General features: G+C 44.2%; 1 protein-coding gene across 1 annotated transcript; it reads left to right on the top strand.

Annotated features, from left to right (window-relative positions):
- Positions 1 to 299: 299 nt before the first annotated feature.
- Positions 300 to 22,647, top strand: NELFA (negative elongation factor complex member A). Its single transcript, XM_064151562.1, has 11 exons — positions 300 to 848; positions 7,240 to 7,411; positions 8,910 to 9,071; positions 9,953 to 10,042; positions 11,755 to 11,885; positions 12,151 to 12,220; positions 12,999 to 13,087; positions 13,513 to 13,624; positions 15,486 to 15,742; positions 16,957 to 17,056; positions 18,517 to 22,647. The coding sequence occupies exons 1-11, from the start codon at positions 597 to 599 to the stop codon at positions 18,699 to 18,701; spliced, it is 1,620 nt and encodes a 539-aa protein (XP_064007632.1). The 5' UTR covers positions 300 to 596; the 3' UTR covers positions 18,702 to 22,647.
- The last annotated feature ends 1,646 nt before the right edge of the window (positions 22,648 to 24,293 follow it).

The raw sequence follows: 24,293 nt of genomic DNA, 5'->3' as shown, positions 1-24,293 counted from the left end.
CGCGGCGCTCGGCCAAGCGCGGAGGCCCGGAGCGGAGGGCGGGCGGCAGCCGAGCCCTCAGCCGCTCTCCCGCCGCCAGCGAGCGCGGCAGCTTCCGGGCAGGGCGGGGAGAGCGGCAGCCGGCGGCGGGAGGAGAGCAGCGTCCGCCGAGGGGACGGGCAGGCTCCGGCCGGCCGCCGGGCTGTGGCGCTCGGCCCCGCTGTGGCTCGGCACCCCGCTTCTGACTCTCAGCACCCCGCTTCTGACTCTCAGCACCCCGCTTCTGACTCTCAGCACCCCGCTTCTGACTCTCGGCCCCTTTCTGCCCAGGGGAGCCCTGGAGCAGTTGGGGCGCATCGCACGCAGGAAGCACTCGGGGTCGGTAGCGTGGCGCCATCTTGCCGTACGGAGGAGAGCGCTGGCGGCCGCCATTTTGCAGCCGAACGAGCGATGAGATGAGAGCAGCCTCGCTGTTCTCCGCCGCCTGGGAGCTGCCATTTTAGGTTACGGCAGCCTCTCCGCATCCCATTGGACGCTGCCGTTGTGGATGACGATCGAGACGGCGACCCGCAGGGGGCCTCACCTCCTCCCTGCCTCCCTTTAGGTGTCTTTATAAAATGCCCGTGGAGAATCCCCTCTTTTTTCGCCCCGCTCCCAAGATGGCGTCGATGCGGGAGAGCGATACTGGCCTGTGGCTGCACAACAAATTGGGCTCCACAGACGAGCTGTGGGCGCCGCCGAGCATTGCCTCGCTGCTCACGGCTTCGGTGATCGACAACATCCGCCTCTGTTTCCACGGCCTTTCTTCGGCCGTCAAGCTTAAGCTACTGCTGGGGATGCTGCACCTGCCCCGCCGGGCTGTGGATGAGGTGAGAGCTGGGAGCTTGCGCGGGAAGCTTAACCGAAGCGCTGTGCGTCTGTATGAGGGGGAGAAGTCGGTTGGTGATGGCGTGAGGGTAGAAGAAGGGGCAGCGCCGGCACCACCTCCCCCTCCGCCCTTTTCCACATGGAATCTGCGGGGAGGGGAGACCCTGGGGCGCGGCCTCACGCTGCCCTGCTCGGGGGCAGCCCAGCAGCGGCTGCTCCGCCAGGGTCGGAGGTGAACGCTGAGGTTGGCCCCGCCGTCAGCCCCGTTTTTCCCCTGCAGCCTCTTTTTGGGCGGGGAGAGGGAGGGAGAAGGTCTGGGCCGGTAGAGCGGTCCGCCGAGGCCCAGCTCTGAGGACTGGGTCCAGAGCGCTCAGACTTCCCGTGATAAGGGAGTGAGTGAAGTGGAAGCTTTGCTGCTGCCTCTCCCCTTCGGGGAACCCCTAGCACTAGGATTTGAAGAGTGGTTTTGGCCACGAACTCGTAGGGCTGCGATTCGATGCGGTTTGAGTGCCTTTGGGCAAGCGGTCTGGGGTCAGGACGGGATCGTTCAGCAACAGTCCTGTGCATTAGGCTTCCTTCACCCTCCTTCCTTAACTCTGGCAGCTGCATAGATGTCCCAAGTCGAACATCTCGGCTGTAGGAAGGACAGCAGCAAGTGCTGAAAGTTTGGGAATGGAAGATCTGGGGTCTGCACTGAACACCGCTTTCCCCCACCTTCTCGCAGTCAGGTCTTGCTTGAGGAGAACTGCCCTTTCTTAACCCCACCCTGCTTCTCTTTACCTTTCTGGGAACAGCTAGTGCTTGCCTTTGTGCTACCCCCAGCTCATAAGCTGGCTGGCTGGAGTCTGAGCTGGCTCTGCAAGCTTATTCACTTGGCCCTGGACCATACCTCATCTGCAGCTGGCTTATTCTTACCAGTAGGCAGCTGCTGATATTTGGGGCAGTAATTGGAGAATGTTTGGGAAACATTGATGTTCTTTCAGCTGGGTTTGAGGTATTGCTCTCCTGCTACTACCATGCCTGGTACTGGTTCCTGGTAACAATCACTGAGGTGGTGGGTAGTTAATCCTCACCACCTTGGGTAGAGTATCCTCAGCTGTGCTTGAAGCACTCTCATGGCTAGGACACAGCTGCTGCTTAGGCTTAATACACATCTATCCTAGGCAGGGTGTGGAGGGATGGTATTTAACTTGGATTACTGTGTACTCAGTCTACTTCTAAACTAAAAAATGCCCTAGCATCACGGTTAAGCAGCAGTTTAGTGTTTATTGGTGGCTGTCCTGCCACATGTGCTTGTGCGATTGTTTGTTGTCACCTGAAATTGCTGTCACTTGGAGAAAGATCTTGTTCAGCAAGTTTAATGTTTAAAACATGATACTCGTGTTCAGTGCCTGTCCTGTGCACAAGCTGTCAGTCTTGTCTGTGACAAATGCAGCTGTATTTTGGACAACCAGCCAAGGCCAGAAAGGGGGATGGGAAGCTGTGCATAAGCTCCTGTGAACTGAGTATGCAAAATTCTTCTGCAGTAATGTGAAAATCCAAGTAGCCTGGGATAAATTAGTGTTGTATTGTTTAGAGAAAGCTAAGAAACCAGTGATGTGCTGAGGCAGAAAAGAGCTTCAGAAAGCTTAAGGACCTTCATAAATTACATTTATGCCAATCCCACGAGGGAATGGAATTCAAGGCAGCAGAAATAATTTGTGGAAGTACTGCAAGAGCATTTACTGGGTGGGTAAAAACTTTTAAAACTTGATTCCAAGGAAGGTTGTAGCCAGCAACTTTACTTGATCTGTGCATTTGTTAGCTGTGGACATGAAGTGTTTCAAGGAAGAGCAAGTCAGTTGCAGTGTAGCCTTAAAGTGATCTGTTGTATTTCAAATATAAACCAACTCCTGTTGCTGCTTTGAAAAATAAAGTTGTGGGATTATTCACTTCTTTGGCAGACTTTGTGAATTCAGATAGACTTCATTTTTCATCACACACAGAGCACAGTCTAGGGATTTAGCACATTTTAATTCATTTTCTTTGCAATGTATCTGTATTATTTTACATTTAACCTGCACCATTATTTCAGGGCTGTGTGATTGATGATGATTTTTCTTAATGGAGAGGATGGGTTTAAAAAAAAAGCTGCAAATGAAAACCTCATGAGGCAGAAACCTTTAACATTGCTAGCAGGTCTGCTATTATCATTACAGACTTCCTTCTATAGATGGTAAAAATAGCTGCTGTAAGCAGATTGCAGGCAGATGTTTTTTATAGGGTACTCATCATTTGTGGTGAGTTTACTGAAGTAGGTTGAAATTGAAGATTTATGTAACTTTCTGTCAAGTTTTTGACTGTTTTAACTGGTGTTAGGTACATTACATATGACACTTAGAATATATATACATGTTTGTGTTCACGATGTCTGCTCTGTGCCCATCCACATTATCCTCAGTGGATTGTGGAGTGTCTTTGTGCTTGTAAAAATGCACAAGCAACCTACACTGGTAGCTTGAAAATGAATGACTTAGCTAAAATGGTGAAACTTAACTGTAAAAGGACTTCCTTAGTCACTTTGGAAAGTCCTGTGTGTGTTTTCCATGCCAATGTCTATTGATCGTTTGTGAGAAGCACTGAGCTGGCATTTGGGTACTTAATAATATTGGAAAATATATTGCATCAGCTCTGTAAAGCTTTGGCATTCTCAGTAGTAGATGCAGGAGGTATTAGTTTTGTTACTGTAATGATATTCTCCTCTGTAGATAACATTTAACTTATTTTCTCTTTAATGTTTTTCCCCCCATTTTCTGTATAATAACACTTTCACTGAGGTGCAGAATCGCATGAAACCATTTGGGAGTAAACATCTGGGTAAAAAGTTATGTAGGAATCAAGAGAATTGTGGTAGTGCACAGTTCAGAGTATAATTTGCTGTTGGTCCTCTCTCAATCTCTGTGGAAGCTTCAGTCTAGACAAGTGAGGCTTCAATGAGCTCTCTTGAAAGCTCAGTCCTTAAATGGTTTCTGTCTCAAATGTAATAGCCTTCAATTTTCATCATGTTTTTATTCAACACTAATACCATATAGCTATAAGTGACTTAATTCTCATAATACTAGTGTGGGATAGGTAACAAAGCTAATTTTTTATCCTACTATGAACAAAATTACTGCTCATTTGTTCCTGCTGACTAATAAGAATAATTGGCTCCCACTTTCCTTTTCAGTGTTTCGTAGGCAGTTATCAGAAATATCCTTTTCCGCTGTAATTCTTTGGGCAGAAGTTACCAATTCTTGAATCTCCCAAACCCCCCCAGCTTGTCATCTGCTAAAATTTCTGGATAATTGTACTTACTTGAAATGATGCTCAGTGTAGTGCTGGCCAGCTTCGATTGTGATTTTGGCAGAACAGTTTATAGAATCCTAGAATGGTTTAGGTTGGAAGGAACCTTCAAGACCATCTAGTTCCAGCCATCCTACCATGGGCAGGGACACCTCCTGCTAGAGCAGCATGCTCAAGGCCACATCCAGCCTGCCTTTGGAAACTGCCAGGCTTGATGGCTCCACAGATGCTCAGGGCAACTTGTTCCAGTGCCTCACCACATTATGGGGAAGAATGTCTTCCTCATGTCTTGTCTCAATCCATCTTCTTCCAGTTTGAAGCCATTACCCCTCATCTATGCCTTGTACAAAGTTCCTCTCTGTCTCTCCTCTGGCCCACTCCAAATGCTGGAAGGCTTCTCTAAGGTCTCCCTACAGCCTTCTCCAGGTTGAACAACCCCAGCTCTCTCAGCCTCTTCGCATAGCAGAGCTGCTGCAGTCCTCTGATCATCTTCATGACCTCCTCTAGACTTGCTCTAACAGTTTGGTGCCCTGGTGCTGGACACAGGACTTCAGGCAGTGTCTCAGCAGAGCAGAGGGACAGAATCTTCTCCCTCAAGTTGATTCTTGAATTACATCTGATTTTTTTTGTTATACTCCTGTTACCTGATTCACAGTGACAAGCCCAATTTTCCTTTGTGCCAACATTATTTGCTCAAGCTTAGTCTGTGATGTTCCAACCAAGTCTGGAATGAGGGTGGTGTGCTTCTGTGCCTTATGAATTGTCTTAAGAGGAAAACCCCCATCCCAGCAGGGCCTGTCTCTTTGTTACAGTAGCTGTGAGAGTGTGAAAGGCAGGTCCAATTCTTGTTGTTTCCTTATGTGAATCAGGAGTCCTCTGTCCCTGCAAGTGGGAGTTGTATTGTGGACATGTATTGCCTTTCCCTCCCTGCTCAGAGCAGCAGGTTGCTGACATCTCTCTGGCCTGCATTTAATTCTTCTGTCATGAGACATATATTCTAATCTACTCATGGCTACTTCTCCTTTTTGTGATTAAAATACAAAGCATACACAGAAGTGGTGTTTGATCCACCCTAGCTTTGTATCCCATAAATATTCATCCAGTGCTTTTAGCTTAATGAAAATGCTCTATGATATTACAGGTATCTATTCAACATTCTCTGTGGCCTCTTAGAGTTAAACTTAACTGGCTTTTTGCCAACTGTTGATGCATAGGCACATCTTAATTTAGACATAATGTAAAGCGAATTAATGGGGATCCTGTGCAAGAAGCCATCTTGGAGCTATCACTTTGTGTGTTTCTAGTGGCATTTCTTCTTTACTCCTTCCCATGGCTCTGTTTATGTATTCTTTCTGCACAGCCATCTCTCATCAGCCTTTGTTGCTGATCCCAGACCTTTTTCCATCCTGCCTGATCTTTTAGATCTTGTTAGATGTTTTGGGTCATACCCTAGGTTGTTTTGTTTGTTTTGTTTCATTGTTTTCTGCCAGCAGGCTGAGAAAAAGCCTTAAGATTCAAAAGTTTTGGATTAGAGAAATGCCAGAACATGTTGCATCAGATCTTGACATTCATGCTTAACAAGATAGTGGCTGGAGATGATTTGGACTCTTTGTGACCCAGTGTTACACTCTTATACAATTAAGAGCTTGAGATGATGGCTGTGCCCTGTAAAGTAACAGAAAATATAACTGGGATTCTCTGTTACTTTGGGTTGCATTTCATGCATTCTAAAACTAGAAATTATACTTTTATTTCCAACAGCAAAGTGGGAACACATTTAAATTGCCATTTAAAGACATTAAGAGGAGATTCTTGCCTGTAAGAGTGGTGAGGCCTTTAAAAAGTTTGTCCAGAGAAGCTGTGGAATCTCCAAGCCTGGGAGGCTTGAATGGGACCTTGAGCGAGCTGGTCTGGTAGGAGGTGTCCCTGCCCATGGCAGTGGGTTGGAACTAGGTGATCTTGAAGGTCCCTTCCATACCATTCTAGGTTTCTATGAAATGCAGCATAAAGGTGACAGAGAATCTCTTGCTTGTCTCTCTGTCTTCAGAAGCAGGGACTTTAAGTTTTATATGCTCTGAGAGGTTGTGAAAAATCAAAATTCCAGTCTTTGCTTGTTTCAGTGTTAATAGCATACAGATACTATGTCTGAATAGGCAGTGTTATACTGTTCTGTCTCATGACTTGATAGGCACACTGTAATTCTGGAAGGACTTCAGTCTCTGCAGCTTTAATGCTTACCTGAAAGTTTACTTAGGAAAAAAGGAAGTGTTCAGTCTTTATTTGGGTGCTTTAAGGTTACCTGTAAATGCAGTAAGATAAGTAATTTAAGGGAGTCACTCTAAACTCCTGACTGTAGTCATCTTAAAATTTATTTCTTCTCCTAGAGCAAACAGCACACTCAGTAATTAAAATTGCTGTGTTTTTTATTAATCTTATACATTATTTTATCTTTTCTGAGAGAGATCCTTAAAGAAAAATATCTTCTCTGACTGTAGAAACTTTGGGTAGATGGAAGATCTCGTTATTGGCATTTTAGAGGGCTGTAACATACCGGTTTTGTCAGACAGTTTTGATTAGCATGAAATGCTTGTTATGGCTTGAGCTGAAGTAGAATTTGAAGGAGTTAGTCTCTGTTGATGTGATGCAGATGTGGTCTGTAGTCCAGAAAGGGGCACAGCTTCCTTTAGATCCCTGTTGTAAATAACTTGTAGGTAGCTATCTATTCCTCCTGAATGCAAGGTGTGGGTATGCTGGTAGCACATGTGTAGAGTATGAGGAGACAGTGACTTAAGAATCTGCTCTTTAATTATAGTAGGAATGTTCACTGCTAAAAGCCAAAAGCTGGAAACAGACCTGGCTTGAGTTGATTGAAAACAATGTGGGAAAAAAAAAATACCTTGGTTCTTTCTTTATTTAGTTGTTGAGTTAATGTGTAACTGTGGTGAAGCAATCTCTCTTCCCTTCCCCGGTGCATGTTTATGTTGGTGCCTTTTTAAAATGAAAAACACCATCTGTGAGCTGTTGAAAACCGTTTCCGATTGGCTGATTTTCTTTTTCTTTTTTTGTTAGATGAAAGGGGCACTGACTGAAATTATCCAGCTCGCTACCTTGGATTCAGACCCCTGGGTCTTAATGGTAGCTGATATTTTAAAATCCTTTCCAGATACTGGCTCCCTTAACCTTGATCTTGAAGAACAGAATCCCAATGTTCAAGATATTTTAGGAGAGCTTAGAGAAAAAGGTAAGCCTTTGCTGTTGGGGGGAATCGCAGAGATGTGGTGCCTTGTTTCAGAAATAGCTAGCGGTTGCACAGGCAGTTCTGCTGTCTTACTGGTAGCAGGACAAGCACTATGTCTTGTCTCTTACTGCTACGTTTGCCGCCTGGCAACTGTGATCTTTGAGGGATGCTAACTTCTTAAATGATCTTTTCACACATCATCAGAACTTAAATGTCAGGTGTTAGCCCTGAGTGATTGTGAGGGTCAGCATACAAATGAACGTGGGTTTGTTAGTGTTGCATATGCACTGGTGGCTAAGAACTGCCTTCCTGCAGCCTAGTGAGTTGAGGTTTCAGGTTGCTTTGCTTAGGATGTGTACTGCCAGAGAAGACACTAAGGCTGATTCTGCAGTGTTTGTGTGGGAGCACCACCATTCTCTTGGCCAAGTGGGGTGCATCTCTGCTTTGTGTCCTCCTCTAGGTAATGAATCATAGGATCGTAGAATTGTTTGGACTGGAAAAGACCTTTAAAATTGAGTCTGTGTACTAGCACTACCAAGTCTACTGTTAAACCACATCCTCAGCACCACATCTACATTGCTTTTAAATATATCCAGGAATGTGATTCAGCCACCTCCCTGGACAGCCTGTTCCAAGGCTTGAGCACACTTTCAGTGAAACCTTTTTTTTTTCCTGATACCCATCCTAAACCTTCCCTGGCACAGCTTGAGGCCATTTCCTGTAGTGCTATCACTTGGCACTTGGGAGAAGAGAGCAACCTCACCTTCTCAAGGTGGAGCCTTATCAGTGTGAGCACAGGGGGACAGTCACTTCCCTGGTCTTGCTGGCCGTGTTATCGCTAATCCAGGCCAGGATGCTGTTGGCTGCCTTGGCCACCTGGGCACACGGTGGCTCATATTTAGCTGGCTGTTGACCAATGTTCCCAGGTCTTTTTCTGGAGGTAATGAGGTGCTGAGGGGGAGGCTGATCACAAGAGTTATGCTGCTGATGTCTGTTAGCTAGGGATTGCCTAGCAGCTGAAAATATTGGCTCAGGCACTTGCACAGTTGCTGCTTTCAAACATTGTTTAAGTGGTGATGCAAATCCACTCCTCCTTCAGTGGATTTGATTTACCACAGTGCCTAGAAAAAGCCCTTGGGCATCAAGGGACAAACGTGGAATTGCAGCAGACCAGTAAGGAAATGAGTTGGAAGCAGAAGAGTTTTGTCCTACTATAAGCTGTTTTGGAGTGGTTTTAAAGTAATTTTAAAGGAATCTGAGAGGTCAGTAATTCTTATGTTTTCCTCCTGACAGTAGCAGCATGTTTAAGATACCTATAATTTGGCTAGGTGTATCTAATAACTGGTTATATGCTATGTGATAATTAAGACAGAGTTACTCGGTGTACAAACAAGGAATCTGAAATTTACCCCTAGCTTTACAGTGTAGTTGTAAAATATTGTGTAATTAGCTATCAAATAGGTGCTAACACCTGTGTGTACTGTGTTAACTCTTCATGCAGTAAGTGAATGTGAAACCTCAGCTATGTTGCCCTTGGAATGCCAATACTTAAACAAAAATGCCTTGACAACACTGGCTGGGCCCCTTACTCCCCCAGTGAAACACTTCCAGTTGAAGAGGAAACCTAAAAGTGCCACTCTGAGAGCTGAACTCTTGCAGAAGTGTAAGTACCACTACAACTAGTTGAAAAGAAAATGTCTATTGCATCTTATAACTTACTTTACACAGTCTTTATCCCCATGCTGGCAAAGTACAATCACATTTTCTGTTAGAGCTTTGTCTGATTATTTTTTTCCTTAGATAGACTGATACCTGTGGGAGAACAGATCCAAGTCATTCTAGCCACGATGACATCAAAATTCTTATGTTGATTTAAATGCTCTTCAGATTTCAAAGCCTTCAAAAAAGCTGTAGCTTTTGAAAGCACAGATGCATCCTCTCATGGGTTTGTCTGTTGTGAAGAGCCAAAGGGCAGCTCTGGTTCCAGCTCCTGCAACAAAACTGATATGAGAATCTGGTTTTATTTTATAATGCTTTTGCAACAGGGAGCAAGAGCTGCTGGTTCTTTCCTTTGCTCCCTATGGCTTTATAGGGTGTGAAAGACACGAGAGCTTCTGCTAACAGACGGCAGCATTTGTGTGCATGTATCTATTGGTAGCCGTCTGAACCTAAGCAATTTGGAACTAGTTTACTGTACCTACTGTTCTGATGCAGCAGCTTGCTGCTTCCCTCTGTGTCACTTGAGCAGTTGGTCTGATTAAATGCAAGATTTGAATCCTTTTATGGCATTCCAGAGAACTTTTAAAGTGTTTCAGTCTTTGAGTAAATGGTCTACTCTGATAATTTCTGCCAGCTCAGACCATCTTGTCAGTTGCAGAGTTATTGATATTTGCATTTTCTCCAAACATTGTTTGCCTCACTTAATGACTTGGGATTTAATGAAAACAAGTCTGTATGCATTAATAAACATTTTTCAGAAGCAGTAGTGTATTGTAGTATTCTAGCACAGATTCTGTAATAACTAATTTGATTTCCTTTTTTTAGCAACAGAAACTGCACAGCAGCTCAAGAAGACTGCAGGGGTGCCTTTCCATGCCAAAGGCAGGGGACTAGTCAAGAAGATAGATACAACAAGTATGGCTCACCTTCTTCACTTTTGGGAAGAAAATCTGATCAATAGTCTTGAATACAATTGCTGTCTAGTTTTTCACTAAAACTGCATTCTTTTTGAAGCAAAGGATTTCTGCCTCACTCTCTCCTGATATTTCAGTGTTTCTGACATGTCTTGTCAGAACAAGAGTGTGGGTTTTTTCTTAAATGGCAAGTATGGCTGCTCTGCCTCAAAACTCTACACAGCTAGATCATGTTGTAGGCTTTGATAAGGAACAATTTGCATCACTCCAGGAATAACTCCTGACTAAGCAACAGTAATCTGCTGTGCTCTTCAAAATACCGTGAAGTAGCCTGAAACTATATTGTAGTTGTATAACTGTGTGGAGGAAGAGGAGGGGACAGTATGCTCTCTGTAGCCAAGGGTGTGCAGTGCCTTCAATTGAATGGACACAACAGAGGTATGTAATTGCTCTTCAGTCCTGTGTTAATAGAATTCAGCTGTTTGAAGCTCCAGAGCTGCTTGATTTTTTTCAAATGAGTTTTTGGATAGGAGCAAGGAGATAGGTCCAAAGTTGGTTACTTGAAATTGCTGCACAGGTGTAGCATTTTTGGCCACCAATACAATGCAGAGGTGTAAAACCTGAGTAATTTCTTGGTGTGGTGTCTGGAAGCTATGAAACACTTTGTACTGATATTATCAAAGATGTGGTTTTGAGCACTGAAGTTGTGCCACGTGTTCATGAAAGAAATGCAGAAGTGTAGCTGTAATTTCAACTAAAAATTGGCTCAGCACAGAAATTGGCTATTAGTTCTTGGCATTATTTTTAGCCATTGCATTAATAAAGTGGGTGTTAGAGTTGGCTTTTAGAGCCAGGTGGTATCTAGAAATATCGAGTTGTGGGACCAGCTGGGATTTATTGGTTACAGAGGGTTGTCTTATGAAAAGATTGTCAGCACAGCATAAAATCCTACAAAGGTTTGGGTTGGCTGGGACCTTCAAGATCAGCCTTTTCCAACCCCTTTGCCACAGGTAGGGACATCTCCTACTAGACCAACTTACTCAAGGCTCTATCCAACCTGCCCTTGAACCCTGCCAGTCTTGGAGTCTCTATAACTTCTGTGCAGCCTGTTGCGGTGCCTCACCACCCTCATGGCAAAGAATTTCTTAATCTCTTATTGAGGTCTTCAAATGGGAGACTATGATAAGAGTATCAGGAAGCTCAAAGATCTGATGTAGATAAATATGTATATCCCCCTGATTTAGCGGTTGATGAAAGTGCTAAGCGCTGTTTTCAGCACTTAGATTAGGCATGAGGTAGAATGGTAACAGTGTAAAGTTAGGGGGCAAAACAGCTTCTCGCAGGTGTAGCGGTGTCTGGTGAGAACTGAAGTGGCAGGTTTTTCTCCTGTGTTGGCCCAAATTTGGTTCTGCTTGTGCAAACTGCAGAATTTCAAACCCTTGTGTGAAGCAGCAGCTTACCTTTCCAGCAGGTGATGAGCCCTTAACTCTGCAGAAGCTTGGCTAAGTCTGATGAGTTTCACCAAGTAACTCAATATTGCCAAAGTGGCTCTTTGATCGTCAAGAATGGGATTCAGTGTAGCACAGGCAGTTCCCTGTTAGAAACTTCTGAAGTTAAAGGGGCAGTGGGGTGAGTGTTAAGCCAAAGACCTCCTTATTCATTAGCTACAAAAGACAAATGTTATAGCTATTGCCTTTTTTGATCTTCCCTAAGCACCACTCAAAGGAATACCAAAACAAGCTCCCTTCAGGAGTTCTTCGGCACCCAGCGTGTTTAGTCCTTCTGGAAACAGAACTCCTATTCCTCCTTCAAGAACAACTTTGCGCAAAGAAAGAGGAGTAAAGGTAGCTGCTCTCTTTTACTCTCTTGTTTTCCTGCCCAGTTACACTTCCTGATTGAAGTGGAGTTCCAGTTGCTGTGTTGAATAAAGTATCAATGTATTAAAGAAAAAACTAAGGAAAATACTTGTAGAACAGCTGTATTAAATTTTAAAATGGTTGTAGAATCATTTTAGTAGGAAAAGAATTTGCTGAGGGTGCCCTTAAGCCCCTTGTTCAGGTCATTGATCGTTACTCAGTTCTCTAAGTTCTTTATTGACTTTGTTTTTAGCTTCTAGATATCTCTGAGCTGGATATGGTTGGTGCTGGCCGTGAAGCAAAGAGAAGAAGGAAGACTTTAGGTTGGTATTACATGCTACTTACAAAGGCTATTAATATACCTGCAACTAGGATCTTGATTTGTAGTCCCATTTTATTCCTTCATTTATTGAAACATATCTTCAGCTAAACTTTAAAAAGGGGTGGAAAGCCCCAGCCTGAAATTGCTTCAAGGGAGGATTTTTAGTTGTCTTTTTTTATTGCTCTTGCTGTGTGTATAGGTTACAATTCAACTCAAATTGCACAAAAGGATGGATCTAGGTAGTTGTGCTTTGAGCAGCACATAGGTGGGATGTTTTCAGGACTGGAATTGTTCTGAGATGTTTTGGTTTACTTCAGGCTCTGTGGCAAATTAAAATTAACTGAAACTAATGTTGGAAAATTTTATAGTCACACCAGATTCTGGCTGAGAAATCAAGTGAATGACATCTGATAGACTCCTCTTAAGTGAAGCAAGTGTAGTGCTGTACTTAACCATATCAGGTTATTTGTGCCAGAACAACCTTTTTGTGTATCATCTCAGAAAAATTGTAACTGCAGTCGGGCTTGGCTTTCTGGTATCACAAAGTTAGTCAGTTCTGTCTGTTGACTCAGTTACTGTACCTTGGTGGATATGCACTGTGGGTCAGTTGATAGCAGGGTGGATTATAGAACTGTGGGTGAAGATAGACTGCATCTACCAGCTTCTCAAAGCTTGTTGCATCAGAGTGAGAAATGCATGTTTATATCTCTGTTTAAAAATGTATTTGATTTAATATTTCAGAAGACTTCCTTGAACTGACTTCTGTTTTTATTCAATAGATACAGAAGTTGTGGAAAAGCAAGCCAAAGAAGAAGCAGTAGTGGAAAATGCTACCCCAGATTATGCTGCTGGTCTTGTATCTACACAGGTAAAGCCACACACCCATTCCAGCCTCACAAATGCCATGCTGCGTGCAAGATCATCTGTAGTTAAATACCAGATATGGCATTTTCTTTGGCTTCTTCCTACAAGAGATCTGTCATGAGGGGCAAATTTCAGTGATGCAGGGGAACTGTTGCACCTTTCCAACCAAACAATTGTATGGTTCGGTGACGCCTTGAAGAAGAAACTTCTCCATAAAGTGTTTTATGTTGGCTCAGACTGTGCCTTTTAAAGCAACTTTTATCTGAATTGGGGAAAAAGAAAACTGCTTCTCCTACTCTAGGGTAATGATAATGTCTGAAGTTTGTGTAGGGAGTTCCAAAAGAAGTACCATAGCAGAACTAATGTTGAAATAGCTTTAAATGCAGCAGCAGCACAGGAATCCATGCAGGTGTTTCTGCTCTCTTCCAGAAACTTGGCCCATTGAACAATGAGCCTGCACTACCTTCTACAAGCTACTTACCTGCAACCCCCAGTGTGGTGCCGTCTTCCTCCTATATCCCCAGCTCTGAAACACAGCCAGGTAAAAGTCTTTTCTCTGCCTTTGGACCTAATACCTCAAACTCTCTACAGTTCTCCTGTCTAACTCTTTGATTTATTAAACTACTGTCCCTCAACTCCAGTGCAGTGTAACTGTAGCAGTGGAAGAGTGCAGGCTTTGGGGTAACCAGATGTGTGTCATCTAACCTAATCATAGAATCTTGGAATGATTTTGACTAGACCAGCTTGCTTGAGCTACCTTGAGCATTGCCAGGCTTGGAGCCTCCACAGGGTCTCAGGGCAGCCTGTTCTAGTTCCTCATCACCATCATGGGGAAGAATTTTTTCCACATGTCTCAGTCCAACTTCTTCCAGTTGAAAGCCATCACTCCTCATCCTGTTGCTCCATACTTTTGTACAAAGTCCCTCTCCAACTCTACTGTAGCCCCCTTCAAATCCTGTAAGGTGTCAGAAACTGAAGTGTATTGGTTTTAAGACTTAAAAGCCTACTGGTGAAGTCAAGCAAGTGAAGCAATTTAATTTCTTCCTCCCTGTGTAACAGAAAATCCCTGACGAGACAGCACTCCCGTATCTGATGTTCCATACACAAATCCATTGCATGCACTTGCAAAACAGTGGCTTCCAATAATCAGCTGTATTTCTAGAGACAAGTACATATTAGCTTTCACACAGGCTGGGATCAAGCCATCCATTTTCCTTTTATCTTGTTCTGACAGTCTGATAGATAATAACTGAGCTCCTGCATGTTTTGACAAGTGCTGCATTACTTTAAAGGCTAGAAAATTGCCTGCAGTGAAACCCAGCATTTGTACAAACCCTTTATTTGTACACTTCTAACACACTTGGGTTTACTTTTCCTGCTCTGCTGCAACTCAAGTCTTAAAAGGAATTGTATCAGTTTGCACTAACAGATGTGCCCAACCAGGCTTCATCAGCAGGCCTTGTAGTTAACTGAGAACCAAGGTTTCAGTTGAGTACATTGTGTTGACTCCTTGTTGCAGCTGGGTGCTGCAGCATTTGTCCTTGTGTCATCTTGGTCACTGTAGCAAAACGTATGCAAAACCTGATCACTTGGCTCTGAAGTGGTTCAGAATCTATCTGAAGGGCCATGCAAATTTTTCTCTGGCAGAAAATTGGCATCTCCAAGAAGGGTTGCAGCCAAGAGCACATCAGTGTTGTCAGCAGTTAGTATAATTTTCCAGAGCCTGCATGCAACAGCAGGAAAAGCCTAGTTTAAAGATCTCTGTTCTCTCTTTTTTGGTGCAATGGGAGTCAGTGCTTTATATTCCTTGTCTATAATTAACTCTTTCCTTGCTGCAAGATGCATGCAGATGATGTCTAGTGGTCATGGAGATGTTGAGTAGAAGGTTGGACTTGATACCTTAGAGGTGTTTTCCAACCTGATGATTTATGATCCACAGATCTGGTCTGGTGTAATCTGAGGTTGTGTAATTAAGACTTGTTTAGCATCAGCCTAGCAGAGTTAGAGAATGGTTGGACTGGATGATCTTAAAGGGCTTTTTCAACCAAAGCAATTAATTGATTCTGTTATTTCTAATCCTGCTAAGGCCAGAATACAGTTGTTATAACAATATAAGCTAAAACTCATAGGAAGCAGGCTCAAGTCAGTAAATCTGGTATCCATTAGACACCAAATATAGTATAGTCCAATATGGACAACTGGTCACTTTAGCTTCAGCAGGAATTAGACACTGGGTGGAAGGAGCTGTAGCTCTCAAACTATTTAGATAGTGTAGGACACACTGGAACATAGTGCTGTGATGGAGTGATCTGTTTTATAGTGTTCTTTAAAGGCCATTGAGGATGCTAATCTCCCTTGGGGGACTGTGATGTTTTCAATGGGCCTGGTTTGTGTTCTTGCAGCTGGCTCTGCACGAGAGGCCTTGCAGGCTACCAGGCAGACTGAAGAGCCTGCAGCTCCAAATGCCACCACAACTCTTCCTGCACAGTTCAAACAGAGGACACCCATGTACAACAGTAACTCTAATCCACCTGCAACTACACCTACCTCACCCCTAACACCTACCACCCCTCCTGCCATCTCCCCTGCGGCACAAGCACCACAAGCAGCCCCCCAAACTCAGCAACAGCCACCACCCAAGAAGAGCCTCTCTCTCACAGTAAGTAAAACCAGGTTCTTTTTTATTCTTTCTCTTGCAGAGTGGAAAATGTCAGGTTTTACTGCTGATCTCATTTACTGTCCTAGCAGCTCCTGGCCTTTGAGTCACAGAATGGCTGAGGTTGACAGGATTTTTTTCATAACCAAAGATAATGAAAATGTTTTGTGACTTAGCCTTCCTGTCTTAGTGTTAACCCCAAGGTTTTTAATGTGCTGTGGTAATGTCCACGAAATATCACAGTATCATCAGGGTTGGAAGAGACCTCACAGATCATCAAGTCCAACCCTTTACCACAGAGCTCAAGGCCAGACCATGGCACCAAGTGCCACGTCCAACCTTGCCTTGAACAGCTCCAGGGACGGCGACTCCACCACCTCCCCGGGTAGCCCATTCCAGTGTCCAATGACTCTCTCAGTGAAGAACTTTCTCCTCACCTCAAGCCTAAATTTCCCCTGGCTACTTGTTTTGTGAAGTGTTGCATTACTTCTGAAGAATTTTAGGAGACAGATGTATTTCCAGCAGAGCTGTTGCCCAGCAGATTGCTTATAATTTAAGCTGCTGAAAGGATGCTGTCGTTGCTGTGGCAGGAAAGATATAAATGGGTTATTCTAAACCAAAAACCTTTATTTCTTGATCCTCTCACCCTGCCATTTCACATCCTTTAAAGCCTGAAAGTGGGGAAGAAAAACTAAAAGGCAACTATAAATCTCAAGCTTCTTATTGCTGCTGTGCTGATAGATACTAGGTGCATGCTTGCAGCCAAGCAAGGATGCACCTGATTTGGAGATTTTGAGCACATCTCTAAGCCTGGTTTGCAAGATTGAAACCTGAAGAGGCTGGGTGACTTTTTCAGTATTCCTGCTTTGCTGAAGGCAAAACAAATTCCTTGCGAGCTGGGTTTGTTGGCTTGCAGAAGAAGCAGTGGGGTTTCCTCCTAAGGTCATAGTACAAAATTGATGGGGAAACACCTGTTAAATAGTTAATGTAAACATTAAATCTCTTAAAGGTAGAAGTCCTTTTTTCTCAGCTTCAGAACCCACATGTTTAGGTGTAAGCATTAGAGGAAAAGCCTTGAGGTTAAGTTTTTTTCCTTTGTTTACTTCTCACAGGCCTACAGACTTGCACCTTATTCTTTCATGCTTATGTGTGGGTATTGATGTGGTGACTGCTGGCAGTGTTTTCTCCACTGGAACTCCTGTTTGTGTCTGTTGCAGAGGGAGCAAATGTATGCTGCACAGGAGATGTTCAAGACTGCAAACAAAGTGACAAGGCCAGAGAAGGCTCTTATCCTTGGATTCATGGCAGGCTCCAGAGGCACGTATTGGAATTGATTTAGCTTGCTTTGGTACACTTAAACCTGAAATACAGCCTAGCATTTCTAAATGTGCACATGTGAGTGCAAGGCTGGGTATAGCTTTGCCCTGTCCTGGTCTCTTCTTTCCTCAGAGCTGTAGCCAGTTTTGTGGGATGTAGTTCTATCTGGAAATGCATCTGTGGAGTCTATTTCCAAAAGTCAAACAGTCAGAGTCCTAGAATGGCTTGGTTTGGAAGGGATCTTAAAGATCATCTAGTTCCAACCTGTGCCGTGGGTAAGGACACCTTTCACTAGACCAGGTTGTTCAAAGTCTCATCCAACCTGACCTTGAACAATTCCAAGGAGGGGGCAGCCACAACCTCCCTAGGCAACCTGTTCCAGAGTCTTGCCACCCTCCCTGTAAAGAATTTCTTCCCAATATTCACTCTAAACCCATCAGAGCAGCTGCTAAACATGACCTAGACATAATGAAACACCTGTAATAGCAGGACTTTGGCTGCCTTTTTTCTCTCAACTCCTATCAGAGCAGCGAACAGACTGGTTAGGTACTGCTAGTGTCTAGAAGACCAATGAATGTAAGTTCTTTGGCAAGTGGAGGTACAAGCTGGGTAGCACAGAGCCTCCTTTCTAAGTGATTAGCATTGGATATGGAGCACCTGTGGTCTCAGACTGTAGGTAATCATAGGAGAGAAGCTGTCTCATAGCTAGATCCTGTTTTCTATTGGCCCTGGTAGACCAAGGCTCTTTTACCTGGAAGATTGTCAGATGCAAGATGAGAAGGAGCTTAAGAGACCTTAAGTGAACCCTATCATCTGCACTGGCTCTGCTTTCTAATTTGGTATTTGAAGGCTCCTATCACTGGAGTGCTGGAGCCTAAATGTAGCTCAACATTGAAGATGAACAGGGTAGAGTTACTCTAATCCCTGGGCTCCAATGAAGTTTTGTCTATCTTGCATTAATGATGGTGCTTTTAGTTCTAAATGGTGCTTCACATTGCTAGAGGAAGGTGTGCTTGAATGTCTACATGGACAGCTTTTTGGAGTACAAAGTGAAAGCTGTTTGGGCTTGGAGAACAGCTGGAGATTGAATGAAGCTTTTAATGACAAAATGTATCCCAAATAAAATAACCCTGGTAGCTGAAGTTTACCAACTCCCATTTCAAATAAGCTTCTCTTCTGTCTCCTGAGGCAGGCAGGAATGACACTGGCATGCTTTACTCCCCCTTTTGTTGTTCTTCAGTTTGCTTAGCCTTGGGTTCTGGGTTTGTTACCTCAGTTTATGGTATTTGGAGGGAGAAAGATGTCTGTCTGGCTCCTTGCCACACAAACTTTCTCGATTTCAGGTTGGTTTGTTTGGTTTAAGGGTGTTTTTTTTTCCAGCATCAGAATCTCTAAGTGCTGTGTATCTCTCCTAATGCAATGTTGAAATGTGTAACTTGTTCCCATTCTTATTTTCACAGAGAATCCTTGCCAAGAGCAAGGTGACATCATCCAAATCAAACTCAGTGAGCATACAGAAGATTTACCAAAGGCAGATGGCACTGGCAGCACTACCATGTTGGTTGATACTGTCTTTGAAATGAACTATGCTACTGGGGAATGGACCAGATTCAAGAAGTACAAACCTATCACTAACGTTTCCTAAGAGATGCAGCAGCAGCAGATTGGACCAAATCAAGCTTAAAGTCAACCAGCTCATAGAATATGTCAACTGTACACATGAATGCCATTTTGTACATTTCTTACTCCCCTCTAGAGTAAAAGTTGTGGCTCTTCAACCTGAGGGGGCTTGGTAACAGAAGATGGTGTCAAACTTGCTTGGTTTTTAATCTTGGGAGAGGGAAGGGTGAGCTTAGTAGGGAAAGTTGTTGATGTGATTTTTGCTTTCCTGCAGTTCAAGATGCCAGGAAAAAAACATCACAGCAGAAGGGTTGCAGACAGGAGCAGTTTACCTCTGAGTACCAGAAGAGAAGATCCTGCAGTCATTCCTGGTTTACCACTGAGCAAGGGCACAGGTCTTTAGCTTAAAACTATTTCCTTTGCTACTTGGGCATTTCAAAGCACCATGGGACAGTACTTGGTTGTTTTGATTCAGCTGCAGCATAACTATTGCAGGTGGTAATATCCAATGTCTGACGGTACCCACTGTCAGTTTAGCTTATTGATGCCTGGGTCATAGGATGAGATTGAGCAACTTCCTTAACTTGCTGCCTTGTGGGTGTCCATGCCCAGCAGAAGCTAACCTGTATTTGGCATTATTTGAGAGAAACTGAGTGTCATAACTTTCTGAATTGTAAAACAAAACTCAAACCAACATATCAGGAAGATCTAGCTCTTTGCCATGGAAGTCTTGAGGTGGCAGCTGATCTATGGCTCCTGCATAGCAAGCCCTTGGAACAGCATAAATTCAGCAGGGAGGAAGTCAAACTATTACATCTCAAAACCGATTGCAGCTTCATTTAACAATGGTCCCAGAAATGGTAGTGTGATTGGGAAGATTTGTTGTCTTGAGGCAGTGTTAATTTGTTCAGTTGTTCAGCTGCAATGTGTTTGATTGCCAAGCCCTGATACAAAAAGCCGTGACTGACTGTAGCTGTGGTTCTCACCAGTGTAATCCTGTGGCCACAGTTACACTGCCATGCCAGTGTGCCTTTACACCTAGTAGAAGCACACTTCCATCTTTATAACTGTGTCCACATCACTCATACAATCTAGCTTTACTGGTACAATTAAAGCTTGCATTTCTTGGGGGACTTTGTACATAGGTCAGGACTCATAGAATCATAGAACAGTCTGTGTTGGAAGAGATCCTTTGGAAACTTGGATTCATCATTTGAGAGAAACTTCAGTTAAAGATCTGGACTCGTGTGGAGCTGTGCTTGGTTGGGAGCTGTGCTCAGAAGGAGGAAACACAAAGAGGAGTAGTACAGTGGCTGGTTGGTGATGACTGGAGGTTTGGTAGAGTGTAACTCACAGGACAAAACGAGGCTTTGCTTTTGTTTTGAAAAGAAAGCAGACCAAATCCCCAAAGAACACTTGGGCTAACAAAGATGTTTAGGTGATTACAGAGTCGTTTTGTGTACTGGGGAAGTTTTTATTACATTGTAATTTTAGTTGTATTGGTGTTTTATTTTTAATGATCCAACAGGACAGGCCAAGTATAAGTAATGAGGAAATCTGTATCCTATGATGTATTATGTGACCAAAAGTGTAGGTTTCTTAACTTTATTTAAGCAAATGTATGGAATGTTTTAGCTCCTGTAATGGGCAAGTTATTGAATGGTTCCTGCTACCATCAGTACTATGCATGTAGTAGTGTGGAAGTTACTTGTGTGTAACTGTCACACTAAGGGACTCTCCTCTACACAACTACCCCATTGCAGAAGCAATGGCATATGTTTGACTGCCATTTTCTTCTTTAAACAGTTAGAAATCAGCCTGAGAGGTGAGGATGAATAGTAGGCTTTAGGTGTTAGGAGTTGAGTAGAAAGCATTTTCATGGTTATAAGTTGTTGATGGTGTGTTAGGCAGTGAGGGCTAAGGAGAATAGGAAAGCCTTCATTTCCTCAGAGAGGCTGAAAGAAAAGTGACATTCCTTTTCTGGGCTGCACTCAGGCTCTTAAAGCTGTCTTGTGCTGAGCAGTTTGCTGTAGTCACAGATAATACTTCTGTCCTCACTGGTCCTGCTTTGCTAGGTGATCTGCAGGCACCAAATAAGGTTTTTAAAGGAATTTTAGCAAATTGGCTGACTTGAGGGAGATGTAAATTGTTGATGCAAGGTTCTTTTGCTATCCACCAGTGAACAGGAAGTGCTATGTGACAGCTTTCCTGGCTCACCTGGGGTTCCTCAACTTTCTTAGTCTGCAAAACGTCAGAGCTGTAGTGTTGGGATGGCCACAGCTGTCCCTCTTCTCTTGAAGCCCTCCTAGAATGCAGTGGAACCATTTGAGTGCAGTAGTGTGTAGGAGGCTTAACCATGCTCATGCTGCTGTTTGCATTTGCTACATAATAAAGTTGGTCTCAGGCCTGTCTGTCCAGTGTCAGTCATAGGCAATAAACTGAAGTTTTAAATAGAGACATAGTATATTTTTAGTTTCATTAAGGCATTAGGATGAGACAGTTTATCACTGCTAAAGTAATTTATTTTTTAAAGTGACTTTATGACCCTCAAGACCAGAGCATTACTGCAACCTGAGCTGTGAATCTAGAAAGGTTTAGATGTCTTAAGAAAGGGAAAATTTTGATAGAGTAAGAAGCAAAGCTGCATAGAGCTCTTTGGCTCAGAGAATGAAGTAATCCAACCAGTGGCCTGGAAGTAGGGGTGGTGCCTGATGCTTCAGCAAGCACAAGATCAACAGTTAAAAGCCACCATAATGGGATTGTTGTGTTCAGAATAAAATCTGGCCCTGGGCCTTGCTATTTTTGACTGTGCAGTCACATGCATGGACTGTCTACCATAGCTGCTTTCTCCTCAGTGAAGCTCAGTGTGTGCTGGAAGTTTGAACAAAAACACTTGTTGACTCATGAATGGCTTGTAGGTGTACTGACAAATGGATCAGAGAAGTAGTTCAGAGCTTTCTTAAAGCTTTGCATATGTACTTTCCTCTTCCCCCTCAAGCAAAGCCTAGACTTCTGAAGTGCATGGCTGCACCTCAGGAAGGCAGGATCATAGAATCCCAGAATGGTCTGGGTTGGAAGGGGCCTCCAAAGGTTATCTAGTCCAACTCCCTCTACAGTAAGTAGGGGCATCCTCAACTAGATCAGGTTGTCCAGGGCCCATGTCTCAGCTTTCCCTGCTTTTGTCTAGGGGTGATTTGTTTGATTTTTAGCCTGTGGAATAGTGGAGAAAAAAGCAATGAAAGTAGCTTGTGTTTTTTCCTGTCTAGGCTTCTCCTTCCTGGGGAAGAAGGTGTATATGTGCAATCTTGGCTGCTGCCCTGCAGCAAAGGGATGGGCTTCTTCAGGCTGCATTTTTGTTCATGAGTGCTTCAGGAAGCAGTGAAGTGAGAATGAGGAGTTCTGATGGTGACCTCCATCTTCCTCTTTGCTATAATACTGTTATCCTGCTCTGAGGCTCTGTAGTTGCCCCCATGCAAAGCAGGTTAGGCTTAAGATGGTTAACACTAGCATTGGGCCAGTACTTGGTGGGTTAATTTGACTTTTCACTGTAGCTTTGACACTTAATGATCAAGTTCAATGCCATAGAATGCTGGGTGCAATGGGGAGAAGCCATTGGTAGTTACTTGATATCTCAGTGTGGAGTTGGTCACTTCTCTCCCTAGGCTGTGTGCCGAGCACTTGTCTAGGTGTAAGAAGCTTGAGGCTTTGATAGAGGTGAATCACGTTTTCATAGTAACACCTGACTGGGAAAAAAAATCAAACCAGACTAAACTATGTGTAGCCAGAGGCCCCTGTGGCTCTGGTGCCTTCTAGGAGTGGTGTCACTTTGTAAGATGTCCCATCTCTCCAGCATAGCCCCTATGTTTTCTATTGGGTTTTGTACAGTTGTAAATTCCAGATCTCCTGTCTTTGGGTACGTATTTTCAGTGTAACACAGGATGTGTAATAAAGATCTAGATTTTCTAAGGAAATGCTCTCATGCTTGCTTCAAAATCAACTGACATTTAAAGCTTAGAGACAGTTGAGCTGGGGAGTAGTGCCACTAGCTTGGAACTAAACAGCCAAAGTGCATGGTAGAAGCTTTTTGGTTGGAAAAGACCTTTAAAGTCATCCAGTCCAACTGTTCTCTAACTCTGCCAAGGCTGGTGCTAAACCCTGGCTCTCAGCACAACGTCTCTGCCTCTCTGAAACACCTCCAGGGATGGGGATTCAACCACCTCCCTGATAAGCCAGTCCCAGTGTTTGAGAACCTTTTTAGTGAAGAAACTTCTTCTGATGTCCAACCTAAACCTCCTGGTGCAACTTGAGGCCATTTCCTCTCATCCTGTTACCTGCATGTGAGACCAATCCTACCTGGCTCCAACCTTCTCTCGGGGAGCTGTAGAGAGCAATGAGATCTCCCCTAAGCCTTCTCTTCTCCAGACTAAATACCCTCTGTTCCCTCAGCTGCTCTTCACCAGACCTCCACACCCTCCACCAGCTTTGCCCCTGTCTGGGCTGTGCTCCAGCCCTTCAATGCTCTCCTTGTAGTGAGGCCCCTAGACTGAACCCAGTACCGAAGGTGTGGCCTCACCAGAGTGTGTCCAGAGAGAGAAGAGTTTGCTTTGTTTCAGGGTGACTCTCATAGGTGTTCATTACTGAAATTTCTTCGGCTTCCTCTTAGTTTTGGTACTGCGATGTTGAGGGTTCGTGCTGGTGCAGGGTGAGAAGAGCAGCCGATGGAGAGCTTTGTACTCTCTCCTCTCAAGTGCTGGCCGAAGCTGTGGTGCCATCAAGTGGCCGCTTGGTCAAGTACGGGTTTGGATATCCAGAGCGCGCAGCTGGGTGTGTTCCTCCAGCCGTGCTGGTGACTTCGGCTTGCTTTCTGCTTCCTCACCTGGCTCGATGCCTCGTCCCTCCTCTTGGGCACAGAGCTGCTTTCGGTATCATTCAGGAGCAGCACACTGTGGCAAAATCTCTCTCCTTATCTGAAGTAGAGGAAACTCCTGGTACCCTCCTTCCTGCTCTGCACCAGCAGAGATGAGATCTTGACTTGCCCAGCCGGAGTGGAGGTGTGGTTCTGGGCAGCACAGGAGAGTGGATAGGAACTGGCACTGTTTGAGCAGGAGTCCCTGCTCTTGGGAGAAACATCTCTGCTGCCCCTGCCATGTCAGAAACCAGACAGTTTTTTAGAGTGGAGGCAGTGTCTGGTTTATTTGAGGACACCACTCATGGAAGAGCAACCAAACTGACAGGAAGACTCTGTGCCAGTCTAGGATATTGTTTCTGGTCAACTATGACACTATTCTCTATGAACCAGGTAGCAAAAGCATTTAACCTTGCCAGAGACAGGGCAGCAGTGCAGAAACAAACTTGTTTGTACTTCTCTGCCCTGGAGTGGCATCCAACTTCTCCTGAGTGTTTCCAACTTGCATGGTTGCTAAAAGAAGGGACATGGTGCTAGGCTCTTTTCAGTGTGACAGAACAAGAGGCAATGGACACAAACTGCAACACAGGAGGTTTTACCTTAATAGGAGGGTAGACTTCTGTACTGGAGGATACTGGAGCAGGCTGTCCAGAGAGGTCACAGAGTCATCTCTGGAGACTTTCAAAACCCATCTGGATGTGTTCTTATGTG

Source organism: Pogoniulus pusillus, chromosome 11 (genome assembly GCF_015220805.1).
Source record: "Pogoniulus pusillus isolate bPogPus1 chromosome 11, bPogPus1.pri, whole genome shotgun sequence".
Lineage (NCBI taxonomy): Eukaryota > Metazoa > Chordata > Aves > Piciformes > Lybiidae > Pogoniulus > Pogoniulus pusillus.
This window is presented reverse-complemented; position numbering and strand designations above follow the sequence as displayed.